The 25,644-nt window shown below is 45.8% G+C and overlaps 1 protein-coding gene across 1 annotated transcript in view; it reads left to right on the plus strand.

Moving 5' to 3' along the window:
* Positions 1 to 7,987: 7,987 nt before the first annotated feature.
* fgf11a (fibroblast growth factor 11a) overlaps positions 7,988 to 25,644 on the plus strand; it is a 74,572-nt gene continuing 56,915 nt past the window's right edge. The window contains exon 1 of the mRNA XM_076725404.1: positions 7,988 to 9,040. Within this exon, the coding sequence (XP_076581519.1) occupies positions 8,848 to 9,040 (193 nt within the window). The 5' untranslated portion in view covers positions 7,988 to 8,847. The remainder of the gene's footprint in view (positions 9,041 to 25,644) is intronic.

Genomic DNA, 25,644 nt, shown 5'->3' on the forward strand with positions numbered 1-25,644 from the left:
GTTATCTCTAACAGTTGCTTAATTAAACATCGCATCACATGCAGCTGAAATGTGTCAATGTCCTGCTGCCTAAATCAGTGGTTTTCTTACTTTCTTTACTCTTCATCTCGCTGTTTACTGTGGCTACGCCTTCTGTTTCCATGATCGCCTTGCAGAAATTGACGCATTTTTAATGAACGATGAATCAACGGCACTATCACATTTGGCTGCTTCACAGTAAAAGCCTCTGTGTTTCACCAGTTTAATGTGCAACAGCAGCAGCAGCAGCAGCAGCAGGAGGGTGGTCCGTTTGCATTAGCAGAAACTTGACACAGCTCTGACATGGTATAAAGACAGAGAACTGTACGGTGAGGCTGCTATTAATGAGATAAAATTGCGCTGGATTGCATCACTGCATCGTTTTCCTGTGAATCGTGCTTAGGTAGGCTTCCAGCACGGGAACGGCGGACTCCACAAAAACTACTTCAGAGAAAAGTAATTACTAAATGTAAATACCTTTAATGGCTATTGCTTAAAGTAGGCTTTGTATTCATGAAAAATGTATGTGATCTGGTCACTGAATCACTGTGGTCCAGTCTCGCTTGCTGTCAGCAGCATCTTGGGAGGCCAAAGTGGCGGATACCTGCAAGATGTGTTCATCTAAGTCCCCCACAGAAAAGCCCTCCATATCAATCCCAATTTGGGGCATATTTGTCTCAGGCTGGAGCCGGTTAACAGGCACTGACTGACACAGAGGGATGGTGCATTATTGCATTATTTGCGGCAGCACAGCGCCGCTGAGCCATAATTTACTAACGTCTAATCCACAGCTGTATCGGGGGATTTAGAGGTGAGCGGAGGGTAACACACAGACACACATACACACACAAACAGTTCAACACAGTTCATAAAACACGTAAATGATAAACATGCACTTTTCAGCGTCTTGTATCAGCTTTGACACGGCTCCATTTGGGGTTTTATAGATGCACTATGTGTGTTTTCTATCTTTATTGGGCGTATTTATCTGTGACACCAAGTCTTGGTAGGACATACGCTGATATATGAAGTCATAATGTATTTGCGCCCTGAGCAATTGCTGATGTCGAGATGACAAATCCTGAGCTGTATGTTATATAGCTGTGCTTGCACAGTGCGAGCGTGGATGTATAGACTGTAGAGAACACACACTTTTGTGCATTTCATCATGTATCTGTCACACCCCCATATTCTGTCCTTTGCTTCCTGTCTTTGTACTCATCCCCTCGGATCTGTGCGGGTTGTCTGTCCCGTGCTAATCTACACCTCACCTCGTCTACCACACCCTCCTCCAGTCTGCTTTGTTCTACAGTAGGAACCAGTATATTACATAAAAGTCACACATACATACATACATACTTACTAGGTCGGGCCTAACATTTCCGCTGTGAACACGACAAGGACCAAGCTCAGTTTGAACTGATTGCTGTGTATGTACCAATCAATATTTTGGTGGTCATCTGACTGTGAGACTCGGTGTCCCTCACACTCATGATGATCATTAGTGAAGGTTTCAATGGCAGCAAAGCTTTAAAATCCATCACTGATGCAGCAGAAAGAACAAAACACAGGTCTTTGTTGATGTTACTTTTCCGCTCAGTGCCGAGCTCCAACAGTGCCACCATGGTGTGACTCACCATTGGACCCAGACCTTTGCCCCTCAGAGGTCTTTTTTGCTCTTTATACTGTGTCACTTTGCTCTGAACGTCTAATATTGCCACAGATAGGCTTACAGTGGAGTGGGTTGAAAGCCCAGTGCATCTCAGAGGTGTGTGATAAAACATTCATGGGAATTAGGCTCACCGTTACGGATCAACATGATCGTTCATCGTGTTTTACGTCATGTTTGAGGCCACCTGGTTCACTCTCTTTTCTGTTTTTGCTCTTTACAAACTCCTTAGGGAATATGCGGCTTTTTAGTTGCGAAATGCTCCACTGTGTTCACCTGCTAGCAGCAAGCTGTGTCTGATATTATAATAGCAATGAGAGTGAACCAAAACATTAAAGCTGCAGGCCAGACAGCTAAACAATGAGCTGAGACTCACTATAAAGCTCCGTAAAGCCGAGGGCAGCTTCTCTTTGTGGCTTCATCACGACGACTGACCCCTTTCACATGAATAAAAAATGATTTTCAAGTTGCCAGTCATTCACATATCATGACAAATCAGCTGCTAGCAGGAACTGTTTAAAGTCTCACTTTACAGGACGCGCTTGAGATTTAAGGGTTGGCTGCCAAAGAGCGACTTTTTATGCAAGAAACAAGCACATTCACATTAACCTTTGGAAGACATCATTGCAAGTTTGTCCTCTTTGCTGGACTTTCTGAACGTACTACAGTCACTCATAACCTTTAACTGTCAGAGCGCTCTTTAATGCACCTTCCAGGGCCGGTGTCACTGCCACTACTGGTCAAATTTACTCTCCGATACGAAATAGAAGTAACTGTTAACAGTGCAGCAACACCACCCATCACTGACCTCCAGGGCTTAAAGTACCTGCTTTTATTTGCATTAAATAGAGCAATTTTTAAACGTTCCCTTTCCTGCTGCTCCTGCGCCACTTTGCAGCCCTCGCTGCACCATCGAAATCTGAATATCAGTGAGCCGCCCACAGCGAAACACTCACTGTGTCATTAGTTATAAGTGGGAGTTTTTTTTAAAGCTAAATGCTTCCCATCTGTTTCAGGGAAAACAAAACAAAACAAAACAAAACAAAAAAACGTCATCACTCCTCAATATCTGAATAGATAAGATATTGAAAGACTTTAAATGCCACTGCGTCGCTGTGAAAGCTAGCTTGTAAATTAGTATAACTAATATGCTTGCAGGTTAATGTGTGAGTCACTTATCTCATTTTAGAAACAAAGTGTCTGTGTTATTGCAGAACAGAGGGGAGGAACCCTTCTCAAAGAGGGGCCGCGTTGCTATCATTAACGTCGCCTGATAGCAGGACGGAGGAAGGAGGCTGAGAGAAACAAGGAAGAAAAAAAAAAAAACAGCCTTAATCAGGGTTATTGGAGCCAGAAATAACAAATGAGCCAACACGCCTTTACATAATGAGCCTGAGATTAGACTGAGAGGCAAAACAGGAGCAGTCACCTCTACAGTGTCAGAGAGAGAAATAAAGAGGGCTACATGAGGAGAGACGGTGGGAGGGGGACACGCCATGAGATGAGTAACTTGAAGAGGAGGAGAGAGATGAGGATGGGTTACATGTGGAGGGGAGGAAGACGAAGACACCAAGACAAAGATGGTTATTGATGCTTGTTTTTGTTTTTTTAGTAATTATATGGATAGTACGACACATTTCAAAGCAAAGCTGCATAAGTAATTATCTCCATATTGTTTATGCTTTGGCGATATTCTCCTCACTAAAGGCCATTTCAAGTCATTTAGCTGAAATGAAACAGAGATAGACAGTGAAGAGGGGGAAAACCTCACTAGCTTGCTAACACTGAGTTAGCAAGTGAGTTTAGTCCCTAACAGGACAGTAACACAGTTTACTCCACAGAGGAGGTTAAATAAAACTGATTGGTGTAACAATAAGCTATAGCTTCCTTCGTTTTGGACCCCGTCTCTCTGTTCCACTCGTCACCACTGAAATGTTTTGGTCACACTGTGATATGGTGGGGCTGTAGATGGATTATCTTTAACAGGCGATAGTTTGCCTGTTATGGAAAACATGTAAATTGAAGCTCATGTGGTGTTTTTTCTTAGTTCTGCATCATTACCTCAAGTTCAACAGAAGTTATGCAGAGTCTTTCTTTGCTAATGCTCCATATGTTTTATAGTTAGCATAGAGTTAAAGCCGCCCCTATACCAGTTAAGAACCTCGTGAATTGAGCTGAACTCAGAGAGACATGCGGACAGAACTGGGCCAGTCTGTCTGGGTGAGGGGTGGAGGGTGGAGGGTGGAGGGACAGATGGAGGGATGAAGTGGAGGAAAAGGAGGGCGGAGTGGAAAACAATGCCGTGGCTGCCCTGTGGCTGGCAAGGCCAGATCATGGTGTCACCCTCAGAGGCATTTGCCGATGGAAACTGACTCGCTCAGAAAACAAATTCGTGTCCAGCCACCCATGGATGGCATTGGCGCAGGCACACATGTGCACCCACCCACACACACGCGCGCGCTCATACATGCACACATGCGAGCTTGTGCACAGTTGTTACACAAGTCAAAGCAAGCACGCAGACACCAACTGACTATACATCATTCCTTCTCTTGCCCTCTCTGTCCCTCTTTGTTTGATTGTCTGTCTCTGTGTCTCTCTGTCTTGGCCAGTGTTTTTGTCTGTCTCCTTGGCGGCTCTGTTCTCCCTCCTGGCACTCTCTGTACCATGTCTTGGCTCGCCTTTGCAGAGTGATGTCTTCATTGCGATCCACCAGCGTCTGTTTCTCGACACCCCCTTAAACCAAATCTCGCCTCCGCACCAGTCTCCATCCTCCGCCTGCTTATTGAAACGCCGTCCTTTAAGCTGCCAGGCTTTTCCCACAGTCTAGTGGACTGTCTGCCTCAGCGCCGGCCCAGTGTGTGATTTAAGCGGCTGGGGGCTGGAGTGGGAGATTGTGAGGTAACTTCCAATCTAGGTGGTTTGGTTTTGTAGGAGAGGGGTGAGGGATGCCCTTGAGTGAGGCTCTGGGAAAGATAGCCATGGTGCAGTAAGAGGACAGGACAGGGAGAGAGAGAGAGATAATTACGTTATTTAACAGCTCAGGAAACTGCAATACGGTGGTGATAGGTGATTGAGCGTGTGCCTGTGTGTGTGTGTGTGTGTGTGTGTGTGAGAGGAGGGGAAATCCTGCAGGGTTTTCTCTTCTCGCCTGCTGCTAGGCCAGCAGAAAGGGAGAGACCAGAAGCAGGTCTGCCTACAATCACAGAATCCCACTATCATTATTTGCTTTCTCAGGGGAACGCTGACTGCTCCGGGGGCTGAGGCGCTGTTGCTCTGCTGTCATCACAGTTTAATGCAAACCTTGTATCCCATGCAGACGGGGAATCGTTCTTTCCTTTATTTCTTTTACAGCAGCGGGCAGTTTAGCATTGCAGCTGGCCTTTGTAATTCTAATACAACCCTTACCTGCCTGTGAGAGAGATGCTGGCTTAGCTTTAGATGTTTTTAACTTCGCCCGACAGTTGCATTTCATCGTTATTTTTGCCCTTTTTTTGGTCGTAATTTCTCTCCTGGTGGCCCAGGACAATGACGTGCCCATCCTTAATCCTGCCAGCGAAGCTCTAATTGGATTGGATGCTCTTCCAACAGGGGAAACAGTCATCAATGACGGCACCAAACGAATTTGAATTGCCGAAAAAAGCAGGAGAAAACCTGCTGATCAGGTTTTCATGTTTAAATGAGTTAGCATGTTGATACATAAATGGCAGGACATCAGTGTTCGTGTATGTCCTTGTTATACTGACTGGAATAATATCATTGTGCCTTACTTAAAGTCATTATTGGGAGAGAAAATACTGCAATGTGTTACTGTCTGATGATCAGTGATGGATGGGCGGATGGATGGAAGGAAGGGAGATATAAGATACTTTTGGCTTGATTCACTGATGTAGTTTCACCGTGCCGCTACGTCTTTGGCCACAGGCTGATGAAAATCTTAGGCTACTGCTGGCTTATTACCAGTATTACTCAGCCCAGGCATTAACAAATCTGCCCTGGCGGACCAGATTTTGAATAGAGGCCAATGGAAAAGTTATAGAGATGCCAGCTGAAGTCAGAGGAAATACCACCACTCTCAGAAGACTAATTTGCCGTCGAAATTTGATGCTGGTATTACTTCTTGCGGCTGCTGGCTCGAGCTCCTGCAGTGTTTTACCCCTTTTTTTTTTCGTTTTAGCCTTAATTTAGCCAGGGTGGTCTCTTGAGATTGAAATCGTATTTTTTTTGTGAGAGTGCTGGAGAGTCCTGGCCAAAAAGGCAGCACAGTTACAGTGTTGCACGAACCAACAGCGAGCAAACATCCACTAACAGGAGTGTGTGGAGTGTTAACAGTTCACTGACTTACATCAACCTCACTTCTTACTTACCGCTGATGGCTTTTCCTGACATTTGCTATTCATCGCCCCCGTGGACAAATACATATGTGGTGTATTATGCAGCATACCTGCCATTCGTTCTGTTTCCTGTATTGCAACCGTTAAATGCCTTGAATGAACTGATCATATGAGTGATGGATGATCCTCTAACAGACATCCCCCTCCATCCTTTGCCTTTCTTGTTCAGATCCATGCTCACCTGTAGAATAAGTACTGAACAAATCATTTTTATCGCCGGGCTGGATATCAGATATATGCTTTATAGGCTATAATGTGAAAAAAAGAATTGACGAGTCATCTATACACTTAACGTCTGACGAAATGGTCAATCCTGCAGCGGGAATCTAGCATTGAAACATGAAGGTTAGCAAAAACATTTTGTTGTCATTTAGCTAGCTCAGAGCACCTAGCATGTAACCATCCATCACTGACCAACTTCTTGGTACAGTTTTTACCTTCCATCCTTGCTGTTGTTGTGCCTGCACACAATTCTGCTATGCAATTAGGGATCATTATCCACATTTTGGGTGCAAACGCTCTTGGTTTAACCTTCAGATAAAGTGTTACAGACACTCTGACCAAACAGCTTATTCACAGTTGATCTGACTTGTAGCTTCTCGCTCTGTTTGTGACTCCAGTGAGCATCGTATGTTCAGTGTATGAGTGTGTTTGTGTAAGTGACTGATGCATTTATAGATGATGTGACAGTGACGCAAGGTCCCGACTGACTCACATTGTGTCACGGCATCTATACGTCCTTGTCTTAGCCGAGAGCACAGCACTGACAACCTCACATAGTTTGTCTCTTTAAGCCAACATCACATCAGAGATGGTGGGGTGGGGTGGGGCGGAAGAGCGGGAGGGTGAAGTGGGGCGGCGGGGGCGCCCCATCTCGGACCCGGCCTGGCTCGGTACGGTACCAGTGAAGTGACGGGGAGGGGAAACAGTGGAGGACGGGACTTTGAATGGTAGACATTGAAGGAGGGATTAGAGTGACAGGGGGAGGAGAAAAGGGAGGGAGGATGAAGAGCAAAGGGGAGGGTTTAGGGAAAGAGATTTGAGAGAGAGAGAGAGAGAGAGAGAGAGAGAGAGAGAGCCTATGAAGCACGCTGCCCGTGCTCTCTCTGTAATGCACTGTGAACAGGGACAAGCAAGAGAGCGAGTCTCACACACACACGCGCACACACACACACACACACATTCACACATACATGCTGCCTCTGTCACACACCCTCACACTCCTACACCTTCACACTGTGCTGCTTCCTCACACACATATACGCACTCCCTCACACGTGCGCTGAGGCTGAGAGGTGCCTTGCTCGCTCGGGAGACACACTTTCTCCCTCTCTCTCTCTCTCTCTCTCTCTCTCACACACACACTCACAAACACACACACACACACACACACATGGACACACACTGTGCAGCTGGACTCTCCAGAACCGGACCGGACTACTGTCACCCACCGGTGGAGGCTCTCGCACAAGCAGCGGCACAACAGCGTCTACCGTAAGGCAAGGCTACCTGCCAGCACAGCCCCCTCCTCTATTCCCCCTTCACCTCCTCTCCTCTCCTCTCCCTCCCTCCCTCCCTCCCTCTCTGTCTCCCTCCATTCATTCATCCCTCGTTCTCCCAGCTGCGAGGCGGCATGAGTGGCTGAAGGACACAGCGCTGCGCTCTGCTGTAGTGAAGCGCGCTGCCGAGAGTTGGAGAGCCTGATCCGATAGGGGGGATAGATAGACTCCCTGCGCTCCCTCCCTCCCTCTCTCCTCTCTCTCCGCGTCCCTGTCTGTCTCTCCATCCCCGCGCTCTCTCGTTCATGAATGTCACCTCTATCTCTGGGAAACGCTGGATTTATCAAGCCCCTGTCTTTTTCCCGTCTTCTCTCAGGGTGCGGGTGAACGCGAGGGGTGATGCCAGGAGAGCTTGAAAGACAGCGAGGGAACAAGCCGCACTCTGTCCAGCAGCGTCCGTCCACATCCCCTCATCCTTGTCCCAGCTTGCGGAGCTGATACCTCAGGTCGGACGGTTCCTACTTCTACTTCGACTTCTCTGTCATTGTTTCGGATGGAGAAATTTTACAGGTGAGGGACAGAATGAGAAGGAGCTGCAGTGTGCCCCGACAGTGTCACTTGTCTTATTTTGGGGAGTTGATATTCGGACGTTTTTTGTCCCGCTGAATCGATTCAGGCTCCCGATCTGCAGGACTGAGTGGGTTAAGAGGACTAAATGTGATTTTTGTTTGGGTCTGGTTCCGTCATGCGGCGAACGGCTCTGATGCTGAACCGTTTCGGAAGGGATTGAGTCAAACTTCACCGGAGCACCAGGAGAGGGGTAGGGGACCGGGACTGGGACAGAGGCTTTGGTTTTTGGGTGGATAACAACATGACAGCAGTGACGTATCAAGGCTTCACCTGAACCTCACTCCCAGCCAGACACAAACAACCAGAAGGACATTTAAAGGCTATCGCTCAACAATCCAAACCCCAACGGGCACCATTTGTCAGTTTTGGGTGGGCCTTTCAGGGATCCACCCTTATTTCCTCCACCTCCTCCTCTTCTTCTTGTCCTCTCCCCCTTTTTTTTTTTTTTTTCTGCCTTTCTCCCCGTTGCTTCGGTCCATTCTCAGAAGCTCCCTCTTCCACTCTGTACCCCTCCCTCAGCGGTGCTCCGTCGCCCTGGGTGAGTGGGCAGGGGGGTGGCCCACGGTACCCCCCGACACCTGGGCGCCACCGAGCTGCCAGAGGCTGGTGAGGCGGCGGCAGGGTCAGCGCTGGGAAGATGGCCGCTCTCGCCAGCTCCCTTATTCGCCAGCGCAGGGAGGTCAAGGACCCCCAGGCAAACCGGCAGATCGCCAGCAAGCGAAAGCCCTGCCCAAAGAGCAACAAGTCACTCTGCCAGAAGCAAATCCTCATATTAATATCAAAGGTTCGACTATGTGGCAGTCGAGGGAGAAAAATGGAGAAAAGACCAGGTGAGTTCCCACAGACCCTCCTACTCAAACCTCCCCCTTCTCCTGTCTCTGCCTTCCTTCCATCCCACAACCCTCTTCATCTTCTTCGTTTTCTGCCTCTACTGGATAACTGGGTTTTGATGGTTGACTTGCCAGACTACAGATTAATCCTCAACCGTAAAGCCTCAATAGAGAACATCCCCAGCCTGTAATTTCCAGTTCAGGACTTAATCTGAATCTGGGAACCATCCCAGCCCATCTTCCTGGTAGCTGTACACAACATGGCCTGTATTTATGGCGGCGCAGGAAATGGACAGAGTAAATTCCGGCTTATTGCGCACAGATTTGTACCACTGACCACAGACGTGACCTAGCCTGTGTTGTGACTGCAGTGACGACTTTGTTGAGGTGTCAGCACATCCGAACACACGCCGCTAATCTGCAGGCACACAACAAACTTGACTCGTACATACAGTGATTTACTATGATATAAAAATGTCAAGAGGCGCCTCATTTGCAATTCAGGGGGCCATTATTCTCCCCGCGCTTCCCTCAAGGCAAGTGAAACACAGTGCGGCCTAATTTGTCTTGTGTTTTCGCATGTTAAATGTAATTGCAAAATTATTCATCGAAGCCAAATGAGACCATGACACATGATTTGTGTGAGGAGTGTGTCTGTGCTGCATATGGTTTTTACATTAGATAAATAGAATTTGGAGAAGAACTGTAATAGTGTTGATATTGTATCTTAATGATGACGGATCGTCAGCGCGTTACGGTGACATTCAGAGGTCACGGGGTCCATTGGTGGAAGCTTTTGGGTGTGTTTTGGAAATGCATTTCTAAATTTAGATAAGGAGAGTCAGGGCTGAGCAGTGACAGCACACACACACACTGGACAGGCTGGCTTTTTGTCCACGAGCACACTGATGCCACGGTTTGTTTTAATATGTGTCTTTGACATTCTAGCTTGAATTTTTAAATCATATTTCCCTTTTAGGAACTCATGTTTGCTTTTGAAACTTTCTTTAAAGTCAATTTGGATTTTTTTAAAGTAATGTTTAAAGGCACAAGTCATATTATTGTACATATTTTATTACAGATTCTTTATATCCATTAAACACTGATATACTATAGTTCACATAGATCGTGGGCGACTCTCTCTAAACGTATGTGTGTGTATATGTTCATGTGCTCCCTGAATGAGTTTGTCCTCGCCTCACCAGTCTGCGTGTGTGTGTGTGTGTGTGTGTGTTCCTTTCCCCACATCTCTCCTCCTGTACTCCTGTGTGTCTTTTCCACTCCTGCGTGTGTGTTCTGTGATATTTATTACCTCGGTGTGCCAAGTTCATCATGATAATTACATGGGGAACCTCTAACTTTGGAAGCTGCTGCTGCTGCCACAGAGGCGGCTGCTCTCTATATTGTAATTATGGTTGTAAAATATGTCGGACAGGTCGTGGCAGTGCCAGCTCTTTGGGAAAAGGCCACGTGTGCTCCATGCCCATTGTTTGAAGCCATTTTCATCCTAATGGCTCCAGTGCTTCTCACACTCTTATGGATTTATTATGGTAATCATGGGACAAGGTATGGAGGCTGTGGTTAGGGACGCATTACCAGCTTCACCACTGCAGGTTGTGATTTACAGGGGTCCGTGTTAAGTACCATGTGTGGCAGTGTGCGTCTTCATCATTCTTTCAAAGAGGCGCGCGTGTGTGTGTGTGTGCACAGCATATGGAGGACACTGTTGACCCCTGGCCACGAGTGTGTGTGTACTAGCTGGAGGATGTGAATGTATTCTCCTCATGCGTGAGTTTCTCCCTCCTTCTCTGAGCTGCAGCCCGAGGCCACAGTTGACCCCTGGCCAGGAATAAACGACTAGAATATTCCTGAGCTGTAGCCTCCACCTCCTCCTCTTCCTCCTCCTCTTCCTCCTCCTGGCAGGACTTCAGAGCAGGCTGGTTACATCTTGCATTCACTTTGCCTCCAACTGGCTTCCATTATTTCTACTGGCATCATTTGGCTGCTCGTGGCTTTTTCTGCGCGCTGTGGCTCGTAGTCTCTTGCATTGTCTTGCATATTGGTTGGTTCCCATTGTTTTCTTGTGCTTTCCATTGTAGCATTGGCGTCCTTTGGCTCCGGTTACCTTCTCTTGGCTTCTGTTGACTTTTGTCAAGCATGCAATCTCAATTTTCATTTCCCTTACGAAGACACTTGAAAATACAATGAGGGGCCACATGATTGGAGGAACTACCCGAGGCTCGTAAATAGAAATTCCATCCAGTTTTCACTACAGACGACTGATAACAGCATGACATATTGCAGCATCAGTACTGGTGCAGGCTTGTGATTTATAATGCAAGACAAACCCCATATTTCTACTGGAATACTTCACAAGGACATGTCAGTATTATGGATACAGCTATTAACGTTCATTATTATGTTTGCATCCAGATTCAACGTCTCATGTTATCTGTGACAACATGGGCCGTTATGCCCAAGTCAGCTACTTACTGGCTTGGGCACAACTTACTTCCAAAAATAATGTCTTAGGTGATGGCAGCAATGAAATCCCCTCATGTATCAGTGTTACTGGGGCTCAGTGAAGTATGTGATACTGTCAAATCGTCTTTGGTTAGTGGTAGTAACATTTTAATGGAAATAGTCCTGCTGCAATGACAAAGTCAGAGTTTTTCTTTGGTCCCATCCTTTCAGGAGATGCAAAAATCAACAAGTTTCACCTGATTTTACTCGCTGTGAAACCCCAGCGTGTGTCACAGGCTTGTGAATTCCCTTGAAAACAGACAGAAAAAGCAATCACTCTTTTTTTTTCCGCCTTCTTTTTCACCACATTAAGAGTTGAGACCAAAAATGTGTCAGCACACATGAGCTCCTGTGCCCCAGTTTCAAAAATGTGGTCACCTTATGTGAAGTGCAGGATGTCGTAACACTTAACACGGATAAACTAATGCCACCTCACATACGCAGTGCCTCTGTGTGTGTGTGTGTGTGTGTGTGTGTGTGTGTGTGTGTGTGTGTGTATAGATGTTATCATACATCTAACACTGTCTGCTTGTGCGTCACCGCATTGTGAGTGGATAGGTTCCCTTTGTACTGTTGAAGGCCATTAGAGGTTTCTGAGAGGAGGAGTTGTAACAAATGTGTGGACAGTGTGTGTGTGTGTGTGTGTGTGTGTGTGTGTGTGTGTGTGTGTGTGTGTCTGTCAAACAGTCGCTACCTGCCTGCCATTCAGTGACTGGTTGGTGGGGTGTGTGTTTGTGTGTCCTGGCCTGACCCCCTTACCTCCTCTCTCTGACTGTCATCCCGCACCTCTCTCTCTCTCTCTCTCTCTCTCTCTCTCGCACACACGCACGCACGCACGCACGCACGCACGCATGCACGCATGCACGCACGCACGCACATACCCCCTCTAACCCTCACCTAACCCATACTAATGATGCCCCAGCACTATAGCCCACTCAGCTTATAACAAGGTCAGCTTGCCCTGCACAAACACACACACACACACAAGCAAACCTTAGCACACACACACACACACACACACACACACACACACACACTTTCAAGTGCAGATATTCACAAGCACATATATCTCTAATTATGAACACACGCATACTTGCATAAATACAAACAGAGGAACACTCCTACACACATCCCACAAACTAATAAATCAGTACACACACAAACAAACAAATGATGAGATTCCATGATAATTTATGGAGGGAGTGTGGGAGAGAGATAATTTTGCCCTGGCTTTTTGTGTGTATGTATTTGTGTGCGCACGTGTGTGTGTGTGTGTGTGTGTGTGTGTGTGTGTGTGTGTGTGTGTGTGTGTGTGTGTGTGTGTATCAGCAGGGCTGATATGATCTAATGAGGATGTTAAGCCGCCTATTGGATATCAAAGCGAAACCAAAATAGCTTGTGTTGTCCTCTGACTGCCTGCTGGAGCTGCTGTGGAAGCCCTCCTCTCCTCTGTTAACAGGATAGAAAAACACTCGGAGTTGTGACTGCAGCACGGGGCCAAGTGTTCATCCAGCTACTGCAAATTGCCGCGTGTGTGCGGACATGTACTCCTCGTTATGGGGACATAAATCTGTTTAAACAGTCACATTGTGGGAACTGGTCTTCCTTATGGGGACTAAAGCAGAGACTGTATAGAGCTATTTTTTGAAGCTCAGTAACAGCGGCTCTGGTGGTCGCCATCTTGGCAGCGCCTGACTCCACCAAACTCCCGGCTAATCCGAAAATGGGCAGAGAGGTGGAGGATGGGTAGAGCTGAGGCGGGCCAAGTGAAGCCTGGTTGCTGAAACCTGGCAGCAACTTTAAGCCTCGATATAATTTAAACCAATGAGTTCTATAAATATTCACCCATGCTACAGTTGTCATGAGGAAATTAGCTACAGAGACAAAACTGTGCCAGGCTGTACACATTTGTATTATGCATATGTGACAGAGGGGAGGGGGGATCGCTTGGTGGCCTTGGCGGCCCCTCTGGCCATACTAAATTATTGAACACGTACACCACACTAACCTTGGCGATGGCTACTTCTCTGGTGAGGCGCCTGATATCAGATGGTAGTGATGATGATGATGATGATGCTGCTCCTCGCAGCTGGTTTTCCAGGTTTGGGTCAGTCAGTCCTGAGTCACAGTAGCAGGTCGCTCCTTCGCAGCTCAGTGCCTTATTTCTCACGTCCTGAACCCTCTCACCGAGCGCCTGAAGGAGTTTTCACTCTCGGCAGCATATTCAGATGTCACAGCAGGCTTTTGTTCTCGCAGGAAAATGTGTTTGTGTGTGTGTGTGCGGGAGAGCGAGAAAATATGTGCGTGTTTGTGCCACAGACAAACGACAAATGGCGGGCGTGACAGCAGTCAGCACACACACCTTGACCGCACTGCGTTCGTGTGTGTGTGTCTTTGTGTGCTGGTGTGTGTGAGGCTCATTGTTGTGCGGTGATTCATCAGGCCACACCAGCTCCTCTCATTAACACACACTGATTTATCAATAATGTGCGGCAGCGTTTGGAGAGCACACATTGACTGGGGCGATTTACTGCCTCGTAGACCGGACACTCCGGACGGGCTACACCAGGGAGGACTGTATTTCTCTCTCTCTCTCTCTGTCTCTGTCTGTCTCTCTCCCTTTCTCCCACAGCCTCGACCGCCCCGTCCCCCCCCTCCACACCACTCACTTATCTTCTCAAGGACATCTGGCTTTCTTTTAACCGTCTCTCTCTTTCTCTCTCGGTGTCGCCGTATTTTCCCGCTGTGTCTAATCATCTTGTCTTTGGGCCAGCAAGTTCGTCACTGGATGCTACAATGGCAGAGATACTGTCGGTATTGTGCTGCCATGTTACGTAACCCCGGTTCTATTGTTAATGGATCAGGAGCGTGATGCACGTCTTGTGTGTGGAACTCGAATCTTTCAGTTTTAGAGTTTGTTTTGTTGCAGCTTGACATGATGCAGCTTCATGATGCTGTGAAGGAATCGAGGTTTGGTTCGGCCGACACAATGAAGTCGATATGAATGCTATTTCTATACATTTCTATCAATCTTAGAAAACATAATGTGTTCATCATAATGTGTTATTTCGAAGTCTGTGGCCAAAAACTGTGTTTTTGGTGTCCTCATTTGTTGGCCTCTCAATAAGAGCCAGACTATTTAAAAATGGACATTTATTTGACTTAAATTGTTGTAATTTAAGATTTATGATGATTGTATTGATGTAGGTTTGTGTGCTTGCCTCACTTTAACAGTAAGAGGGACGCTGGGACTGGGATATTCTTCTGGCTTTCATATCCTTGAAACACTCATACAGTGTATATATATATATATATATATATGTATATATATATATGTACCGCACACCCCATATGCTAACTAAGGAATAATGTAGTAACTACCATAAGCCTGTAGATAAAAGGAGTGAAAAGCAAGCAGAATCCGCCCAGAGTTAGAAGATGCTCCGTCCTCTGAAACAGTGCAGACGAGCTGCAGAGAGGAACAGCTGTACAGTAAAACACAGTAAATTAACCTGCTGCACGCCAGTGGGCATTTAAAATGCCTTCATTACATCATTGTTTCCGAAAGGAAGCTCGTGAAAGAACTTTTATTGTATTCTCACTGTGGAGGTCCACCAGACCACACGTAAAGATGTCTCACATTTTAACATGCTTCACCTCCGCTCCCACTCTGACCTCGCACCTCCCCTTCAGTGTCAAGTAATCTGTAGCGTCCTCAGACAACAGACAGCAAAATGGAGAAAACATCAGCTGATACCCCCTGATTTAAATCACCTGTCACATGTTAGCACCAAGAACTGCTTTAATATTTTGAATAGTTCTGCCTCTTATATCTTTTGCTCATTAGCTACAGACAACCTGACTGTCCCCCATCAATCACCAAAGAGAAATGCTGCCACATGCTTTGCACCGTGGATTACCAGCAGCCGACGGCTGCTGCTGTTTCGTAACAGGGTCCGCCCTCTGTCTCTGCCAGTGTGGCAGATGTTGTGTATGAAATGGTGCCTGGAATAAATGATTTGGAGATGCTAACATTTGGCCCGTGTGATGATCAATGTGGGCTTTCAGTGCCGCCCCTCCCAGCCAATTGATTTATGGAGCCGACCACCATTTGTTTGGCTGCAGAGCGTTTTTGGATGGGCATCAATCATCATTATCAGACAAAATAGAATATTTCTGGTGCCTGTGTTGGTGTGTGTGTGTGTGTGTGTGTGTGTGTGTGTGTTTCAGCATGGGCGAAAAGTTTCCCTGTGTGTGTGTGAACTGCATGTGAGTGTTGGTGAGGATTTGTTGGGTTGTTGTTGTTAGGTTTATGAGGGCTCCAGTGCCCTGGTCGGAATGAGGCGAGCTGCTTGGACTCAGCGTGGGCACATTCTTGGCACGGCGCGGCGCGACACTGAGAACACCAGCGCGTTGAGAGTCCCGTCAAGTGTAACGAGAGCAGGGCGGTGAGGTGGGATCTGGAAAGTTTGCTCTTCGAATGACCTCCAGCTGAGATCTTACCGCATGCGCGCACACACACACACACGCCTACAGCGGAGCATGCATGCAAATATGCTCACATTTATCTACAGCGGCAGTCAACATCTTATTTTGCATCAGACAATTTCCACTCCGCTGGGATTCACCGTTTTCAGAGCCCAGGTAACAAATGACCGGCGAGCGTCGAGTCAGCATCTTATACCCCTCCCCAACCACCACCACCACCACCACCGACCCAACCTTGCTTTCCTCAATGTCAAAAAATGCCACAGAAATAGTGCACTGCCCCTTTAATCAATGCCTGTAGTTAAATCACAATATTAACATGCTGAGGACAGTAAAGGCAGCATTAGCATTTTATATGCAATCAATTTGCCGCATGGTTTGTGTGCAGAGCTGAGCGGGACGTGTGTCACACAGAGATCGCACACACACACGCACACATGCACACACACACACACACACACACACACACACACACGCACATCCTGGTCATGCATGGAGAGTCTGATCTCTCAACTCAGACACAGTGTCCCTGACCAAAGTGACGAAGTGGCATTGTCGAAAGCAAAACTCATTAAATCATATGACGTTTTTATCCACCTCCGTGTTTGTGTGTGTGTGTGTGTGTGTGTGCGTGTGTGTGTTTACCTCTCACTCTCACATCGCCTCAAACACTCCAAACCTGCTGCCGAGTGATGTGCGAGAACAAACCAGCCTTGCGGGGAAGAGTCTGTGTGTGCATGCTTTCCTGCTTGCGTCTGTGTCTGATAACGTGTTAATTTACTTTGATCACAGAGACTGTGGCACCCAAGGGTGGTGTAGGATTTACTGACAGGTGCCGCGGACCAAAAGATCAGCACAGAGTGGCATGACCTCGGTCCTCACATTTGTCTCTGTCATTGAAAAAAGTAGGCTGTGAATGAATCCTACTTTATTTCTAATTTAGAGGTGACAGAGTAGATGAAGTAAAGCAGCGATTTAACTGAAGTTCTGACTCCCAGCTGTACTCAAAACCATAAGCCCACAAGTCGTTTTCCATCATTTCCTTCTGGCAGCTGTAAAACTGGATGGTTTGTTAGTTTTAATGAGTCTTAACCTGCCGCACTTATTTAGAGGAGTACTGAAACACAAATAATGTATTTTCTTTCCGCAGGAATTGTGACTGTCAGTTGTAGTTTTGGAGCTAATTGTGCTTTCAAAAATGAAAAATCCACAGCTGTCAGACCAGCAATAATACACTAAAGGGCCGTTTCACCCAGTGCAGAGACAGAGGTCTGTGGATCGTCCACAATTTATTAATGACTTGTGCATCATAGATTATATTCACCTCTTTTTCATTGGGGTGAAGGGATATCATAGGTGTTTACTGCACGTATGTCCCAGCCAATGGGGCCGGTATTTAACCCTAACCATGATGTGCCAGTCTATTTTCTCCCTGCTTTCGGCAGCAGTCTATTTCTTGTCTTTGTCACCACCTCTCTACCATTCCTCCGCTTCCTGGCGTTTCCTCCACTTGTCCTCCTCTCCCTCTTACATACACATGGAGCACTTAAACATGCCTGCTGCATTTACTGTACTTAAAGTGCTGTTACCACGCCAGTACATGAATAACACTGAATAATGTAACTTGCGTGTTTCTGTAGACAGTGTTTGGGCCTTATAGGCATGATTCATTATGTTGCTTGCACAGACACTGAGCAGATACAACAGTTCAGGCGTTCACATAATGTACAGGCACACCGTTCTCTGTATACAAACGCAAACACTGCTTATTGCTTTGAAGAGGAATGTGGCAAATCACACAGACAGGCATGCAGCTTGCATTTGCAGTCGCTCACTTGTTCACACACACACACACACACACACACACACACACACACACACACACGTACAGGGCTGATAAAAGAGGACATGATGCATAGAGCTGTGATCTATACTTTATCAACCCCCTCCAGGCATGATGTGCGCTTTTAAAAGCACATATGTAGACGTTGACTCAGGAGCTGCACATACGTGTGCTGTATTTGTGTGGGACACCTTGCTGATCGCCTCACCCCGCCTTACCTGTGCGCCGCTTCCCCCTGTGGTACACAAACACATGTGCGTGACGCGTCCTTCTCTTTAATGTGCCATCAATCTGAAAAGCTGGAGGCGAGCCAGGGCACACGCTCCCCAGCCCCCCCCCCCCCTTGCACACACACACACCCTTGTACAGTACATGCATTCTAGAAATGTCTGCTGTACTCTCAGAAGGGATTTTGCGTGCAGATGAGAGGAGATCTTCCTCTAAAACTGGGGCTTTACCTCTGCCATTAAATTATCCATCATGCAATTAGACTCCCACTCTGCAGAGAGGGAGAGGGAGAAAGACAGATGCAGCCAGAGATGGAAAGCACTCTTAGCCATTCATTATTCGACAATTAAGTCTTAACATGTAACGAGACAAGTAAAAACAATGACCTGTTCGACCTGTTTAATATGTGATTATAACATGAAACAGAATTAACATCAAGTTAAAGTTCACTGAAGAAAGGTGAAATTATCTGCCAGATTATTTCAGTTTATGCTCCTAAACGCCGGTTGATTGGTTGACGGGTGGGGACTGCAAGTGCATTTTAATAATACAGGTCGCACAATTAGACGCGTCTCTAGGGGCAGCAAATGCAACGCGAGTGGTTACTCTGTCAGAGGAAGAGAAACTGGTCGACATGTTTCAAGGTGACAGAAGGAAACAGCCGAAGGCATCGTTAGGATAATTTAAATTTGGGTGTATATTTAAAATGAATATTATCATATTGTTAGACTGTGTGTATTTACTTGTCTCTCACACAGCAGCTGACAGATGTTTAGAGAGAGTGGGGCGTCTCACTAAATCCTCCTTATCCTCAAGATCAAAGTCCTGCAGGTTGGCTTGGAGTCTGTTAATATCATTTTCGTCCATTTATTATGAAAATTATGAAACTGGCGTTTTCATGCCGGATGTGTGAATCACACCAGCGCCGGGCGGCTTAAAGGCGGACGTGAGACAGAGGGAGGGGTGTGCTGCTTGGAAATCTTTGCAAGTTGAGACATTGTAAGCCCCTTAAGGCCATTGGGCCATGAAGGACAGCCATTCACAGATATTTATCATCATTATTTTTGAACCATTTCGGCTTTATTAGAGGTTTTGAAGTGGTAAGTGACGGGATGGAGCGGCAGGCGGGCGCTGACATTCTCAAAGGTCACAAGACAGATTCCAACCCATGATGCTGTCGACCATGATGAGTCATATCTACAGGACGTCTATCGCTCCCCGCTTTCATTCACGCTCCATGCATAAATGGATATATTAACATATGTATTCACGTTCAGCGTGTTTCGCGTAATCCATTTAAGGACGTGCTGAGATAGGGAGCAGAAGCGTGAAATCCTTTTAATGAAACCAGATGATGTAACTTATTCAACTCCGTTTCTATCAAATTCACGTCACACTCTGACATGAAGGCTCATCATTTCAACCTGTCTTACTGCAGAAGACTCTAACCTGAAGGCACTGCTTACATCAGGCCTTAAATGCACATGGTGTATAATGCAGCTTATCTGAGTGAAATCCAACCCCATAAACTATCATTCCATATTCAAGCATCGCAGGATGAGTTGCATATTTTTCAGTGTCAAAAGTGTTATAAACTGGTGGATTTATGTTGAAGATGGCGCACAGATTGCTCGCTCGCTGGAAAGATGGAAGTGGACAGATAATGATGACAGAGAGGCGGAGCCGCTCAGTAGCTGAAATTGGATGTGACAGAGAACAAGCTGAATTCAGAGAGCTGTATCCCAATTAGACAGGTCCATCGCTGATTTATACGTGCTACTGTAAAGTGTTTGATTTGTGCGGCTCTCTTATACGCTCGCGACTCGGCTCCTGATCCTCCTGTGAGCTGCCGGCGCCGGTCTGACTCTGAGGTCCCCAAAGCTAAACCCCTCCGCCTGCTCGCTTCTGCCAAAGCCTCCCGACAGCATGGACTTTGTGGCAGGACGCCATCTTAGCACCCCAGCTCTCACAGAGAGAGAGAGAGAGAGAGAGAGAGAGAGAGAGAGAGAGAGAGAGAGAAATCTATTTAATCTATTGCTCGCGTCCGTCGGCCTGTATGCAAGTTTAAATTGCTTTCAGGAAGGCTTCCGTCACTGTTCACCCCTGAATCTAATATCCTCCTGTTTCTTATGCACGAGCCTGCCATCAGTTTTCATTAAAGAAGCAAACTGAAACAGCTGCGTTCAGGCTCATCTTAAGTAAAAGGCAGTACATAAGTGTCACAAAATGTTGGACCATGATCCACTCATAACCTTAACTGCATGATCATCGTTATAACCATGAAAAACTACCTTTGCTAGCCCGAACCTTGATCTTGAGTTGTTTTAATGTTGTTGGAGCACAAAGGGTGGAGCACAAAAAAACAGTACATGCTGCCATGAGACGCAGCTCTGATTCAAGTGAATGTAAATTCATGAATTCATCACAGTCTGTCAGCAAAGCAGCAGTGCTGTTATGAGGAAAGTTCATCACCATTTGCCGTTTTTCCGTTCAGCCCTTTGAGACATTGTGATTTACATAAAAATCACATCCACAGAAGCCCATTTTTCATAGTTGCACAAGGAAAAAAAAATCTGAAAAATAAAAGAAAGAGACCACTGATTTTATTTCAAGAAGTGTGTGTGCGTGTAAATAATTCACGTAGCTCTTTTGAAGAAATGTGTGTGGTGAAGTGACGCACCCGCTCCTCTCCCCTCTCTCTGGGACTGAAAGTGAATTGGGAGATGGTGTGATTAGAGCAGACAAGTAAAGACTAAAATCTGACCTCTGGCGAGGAGTAACCAGCAGGAAGGAGGAGGAGGAGGAGGAGGATGGAGGCATCAAGAGGGATGTAAGTGGGATGCCACAAGTCAGGAAGTCGAGTGAGGAGGAAAAACAGGAGCATCTAGAAATGATAGAACTGGATTTAATTTCTGTAGTGAGGAGGCTGATGACAGTGTTTTCATGTTTTTGAGCATCACCTCACTGAGTTGGACAGTTTGGCGATATTTCAGCGGTCAGATGAAAGTCTATTTTGGTTGCAGCATGCCATGTCTGGATTTCGCAGGTGTCTCTTTTACAAAGTGGGAGCCTGTGGAGGGTATCGACTTTTTGTCAGCTCTCGTCGGACCGGAGAGTTTTGGAGGGTTTTCGCTTGAAACAGCTGTGATATCAGGACATCTCTGCTTGGGTTGGGAGATAGAAAAGCGCAACCGGCAGCGGAGTGTGCATCCTTACCTTAACTGTCCTGAGAATGTGGGGTCCCAGGGGTCATACGTCACACACAAATAAACACTGGCACCAAGTCGTTTAAATAAGTTGATTTTCAATTAATGAATTAAATTTTAGTTGATATTCGTGGGAGAATTGTGCTGGAAGAAAAAGAAAATTCATTACACAGTTTGATTTAAAAAAAAAAAAAAAAAAAAAGGACCGCTAGAGCTCTGCAGCAGCTGATGAGTCAGATGGAAAGAGAAGAAAGGGAGGTAAGGAAGGAGGGAGCACACAGATATATCTTGGAGAGCCAGAGAGAAGATGGACAGATAGCGAAGAGGAAGCCAGAACTAAAAGCAGCTCTAAAACGGCAAGGAAGAGATGGTGTGATAGAGAGATGAAGGATAAAGACGAGAGGAGGTAGATGGGTGGAAGCGAGGAGGGAGGTAAGAGGGTCAGGAGCGGCGGAGAGAGATGGACTGATAATGAGGGGAGGGGGGAGAGAGAGAACTGGAAAATATGAGGGAAAGGTAAAGAGCGAAGGGGGTGAGGAGGGAAGAGATAGGCCTGGGAAAGATGAGCTACCAGCAGTGCTCTATTATATCAGGAAAGGGGGGATGAGGCGGGGGAGAGAGGGAGTCAAAAGAAAGAATGAAAGGAGCTGAAGTCAATTCATGACTCTCACAGGAGCCTTCATCAGATAATTTAGTCTGAAAAATGCCAGTAATTTTAAGCGTGTGTGTGTGTGTGTGAGAGCGTGTGTGCGTGTGCGCATGATGAAGATTTCGGCGCTGGGTAGGAGAGACACATATGGCATATAAGGTATGTATATAGAGTGTGTGAAAGGTTTTATGTAAATATGTACATATTGTGAGCATTGGTGTGTGTGTGTGTGTGTGTGTGTGTGTGTGTGTGAGAGAGAGAAGCTAAACTGAGATTGGAGTCTGGGGGCAGTGCCGGTGCTTTAGAGGAAGATAAGCAGACATAATTAAGAGGCCATTAATAAATTTGTTAATGAGCACTCCATGTAACAGAGAGAGGCGGAGAGGGAGACCATGCATAATTGTGTGCATGTGCAATGCGTGTGTGTGTGTGTGAAGCAGAGAGGGGAGGCACAGTCTGGTGTCTGTGTGTGTCTCTCATATTCCATATCAGGCGTATCTGCTGGCTGAGATAAGTTATCATTATGAGATATGTCCTGCCTGTGACACATACACACTGTCATCTCTGCTCCATTTGCATAAAGAGGGCTTTTAGCGATGCCCTTGTACCCTCAATGACAGTATCTCTGCATTAGTCAATGCGCACACACACACACACACACACACACACACTCCCTGCACACTCTCACAGACGTGCTCACACATGTATGCATTATGTATTAATTGCTTAACATAAAGTTATGTTTGGATGAAAATATTAACTTTGTTACAAGATGAAAACGCTAAATGCAGAATCCAGGCTAAAACACAGTATATCGACGTGTTTGCTAACAGGAATTAATCAACTTTCCACAGCGTTCAGTGGGAACAGCTTCATTTTCATTTCTAGAAATGTTTTTTCTGCGACTACATGACGGCAAATGTGTTTAAAGTCACATGGAATAACCAAAAAAACGTGAGCCTGGAGATTTGTTCTTGACCTTGGCAACATGTACTGCGCCTGTGAAAAAATATTCTGAAGTAACTACTAAAATTTTAAGTTTTTTTTTCTGAAGCTTTCAGCCTCATCTTCTTCAACAATACTAACATAATATTATAGTTCTGATTAATAACTGAAGTTGTCCTGAGCTGATCATCAGGATAAGCATCAGGCTTATTTTAATGGATCGGTGCTGGTACTCTCTGGCTGATTGCATCACGTTCGTTAGTCTCATCCTCCCAGTCAGACTCATTCAGATCATTTCAGTAATTTGACCTGATTTGGATCAAGTAGCTTGTGGAGAGCAAGGTGTGCCAGATTTAATGGTCAGATACTTTTTAATAGACATTTTAATAAATATAAGTATCGGATTGGACTCAGATCTCCAATATTAAAGGATCAGGATCAGGTCCAAAAACACTTGATCAGGACATCGCTAACAATAACATTTCAGACATGACAGCTGGGAAATGAAGTCGATAATTTCAGGGAATGAAAGTATTAAAGTAAATGTGGGTGGAAGAAAGAATGATCCTTAGTGTCATTTCTGAGAAATTTCAGAGATAAAGTATTCACACTGGAGAGTAAAAACTCCAACTCTGCTCTGGTAATTTACATTTAGCTGTCTCCCAGGTTGAATTAGCATGACTAATAGGCTTATAGGTTGCATATGGACTTGGGGAAGAAAAAAATGTTTCTATGTTACAGATCGTTGTTCTTACAAAAAAAAGTGGAGACTGTTCGCCAGTGCCCGCCAGCTGGATATTAATAAGCTGTGTCACATAGAGTGAAGCCACCTTAAAGTATACCTATTATACAGCACTGGAAGATGGGCATAACTTATCCATATAGAGCGCTCCTGCACCAGCTGCATGTCAAGGTAAAGTGAACACTCAAGCCTTAGACACAGCAGCTTCAGATATTAACCAGCACACACACATACACACACACACACACACACACACGCTGAGGGTCGCGTTCAGCTGAACTGTAAATGTAAAATAAATGTTAGATTAATGTCAGTCAGGGAGCGGGGGAGTGCTTATGTCAAGACAAGGATGTGACATAGGAAGTTCAAGCATGTGTGCGCGGATCACAGTTTACATTTGAACACGTGTGAAGTTCAGTCGGGGAGGGACCGGGACCGGGGTTGCGTGCAGCGAGTCACTCGGGGAAACGCTGACTGATCTGTAAAGAAGGAACAAGAGGAGAGTTTGCTGCTGCGAATGTATTCCCCCCACATGGAGAGAGATTGATCCTAAAATATGCTGCCGGACACGTGTGCAGATGAAGTGGAGCTCGTGCTGCTTTATGCTCTGCTGCTAATACAGTCGCTGCCTTAAACCCCTAGTGTTTTTAAAATGAGAATGACTTTCAGGATTGGTGGATGAAGGTGCCTGAAAGCCGCTCCGAAGTGGACATAGAAGAAAAACTTGCCGTGGAATTGGATTTAATGCTGACATCATGTTTTGTTTGGTGGATGCCATTAAAAAAAAGACTGGTGTTCAATTCAGGAATACTCACAGGTCTTATTTATAGCCTCGGACACTCAAGCAGCTACTCTGTGGAAGCCCGGAGCTACAGCGCCCATACTGTAATCCGTAATGTCAACATGATGTACTACAGCCTGGAGGTTGTCTGCTGACAATGACTGTGTGGACTCACACAATGTTTGTCTGAATTTATACATCCAAACAGGCTATTTGCTGTGGTATTGTAATCCGTCCAAAAGCAGAAGTACTTTTCATCACCTGCAGAATACGGCCGAGTCCGGTGCCAGACAGAGTCGAATGAATAATCTTGGCAACCTAGCTTTAAAGTCCCTTATGTATTTATCTGTCAGAATAGTCTTTACAGCTCTTACTGTAATAATGGCTGTAGAAGAATGAGACAGTGGCTTTGAGAATTGCCTTGTGCTGTGTGTCAGCCCATGTGTGTATGCTGGTTTTGCCTTACTTCAGTGTAACTTAAGCCAAAAAAAAAGGACTTTTCTTGCTTGGCTCATTGGTGAAGGAACACATACTGTGCAATTACAGTATTCAATATTCAACATGTGGTGACAGATCGTTGTTTGACTCAGTTCAACTGATGTGGACAGATGTCATCAGATAGGGGCATGTTTTAGAGAAAACTGTAGTTTAATACAACCTGTAGCCTGTATCAGTTGTGATAAAAGTGCGCTCACCAGGCCGATTGCTTCATCTCACAGTATAACACCTTTACAAAAACAGATCCAATGAGGCAAGAAACACAAGTAGTCAGACATTTATAGATTTTAGATTTTGCGAACATAACAAATTAGCTTCTTTATTTGGAGGTAAAACTGAAAGCAAGTGCACCCGAGTACGGTTGCTCAAAGTTCAACCTGGCAATTGGTCTGTAAATGGTAATAAATGTTTAAAACAGACAGTTTGGGTTATATTTCTACTCTTCCAAAGGGATTTTGAAGCAGCTGCTAGCTACCGTCTTTCGCAGCTACTGAAGACATTAAGGTTCAAATGTGAGCAACAGGATATTATCTTGGGTGAAACTAAGGCAAAAGCAAGCCAAATTAATGTATATTACTACCATCGTGTTTTACAGTAACGAGGGACCAATTGATTTATCACTTTTACTTGTGCAGCAATATTGATTATTTAACCTGCTTGTCAGTGTAAGCCGTAGTGTTGTGTTTACGTTTGCTAGGTGA

Source organism: Chaetodon auriga, chromosome 24 (assembly GCF_051107435.1).
Source record: "Chaetodon auriga isolate fChaAug3 chromosome 24, fChaAug3.hap1, whole genome shotgun sequence".
Lineage (NCBI taxonomy): Eukaryota > Metazoa > Chordata > Actinopteri > Chaetodontiformes > Chaetodontidae > Chaetodon > Chaetodon auriga.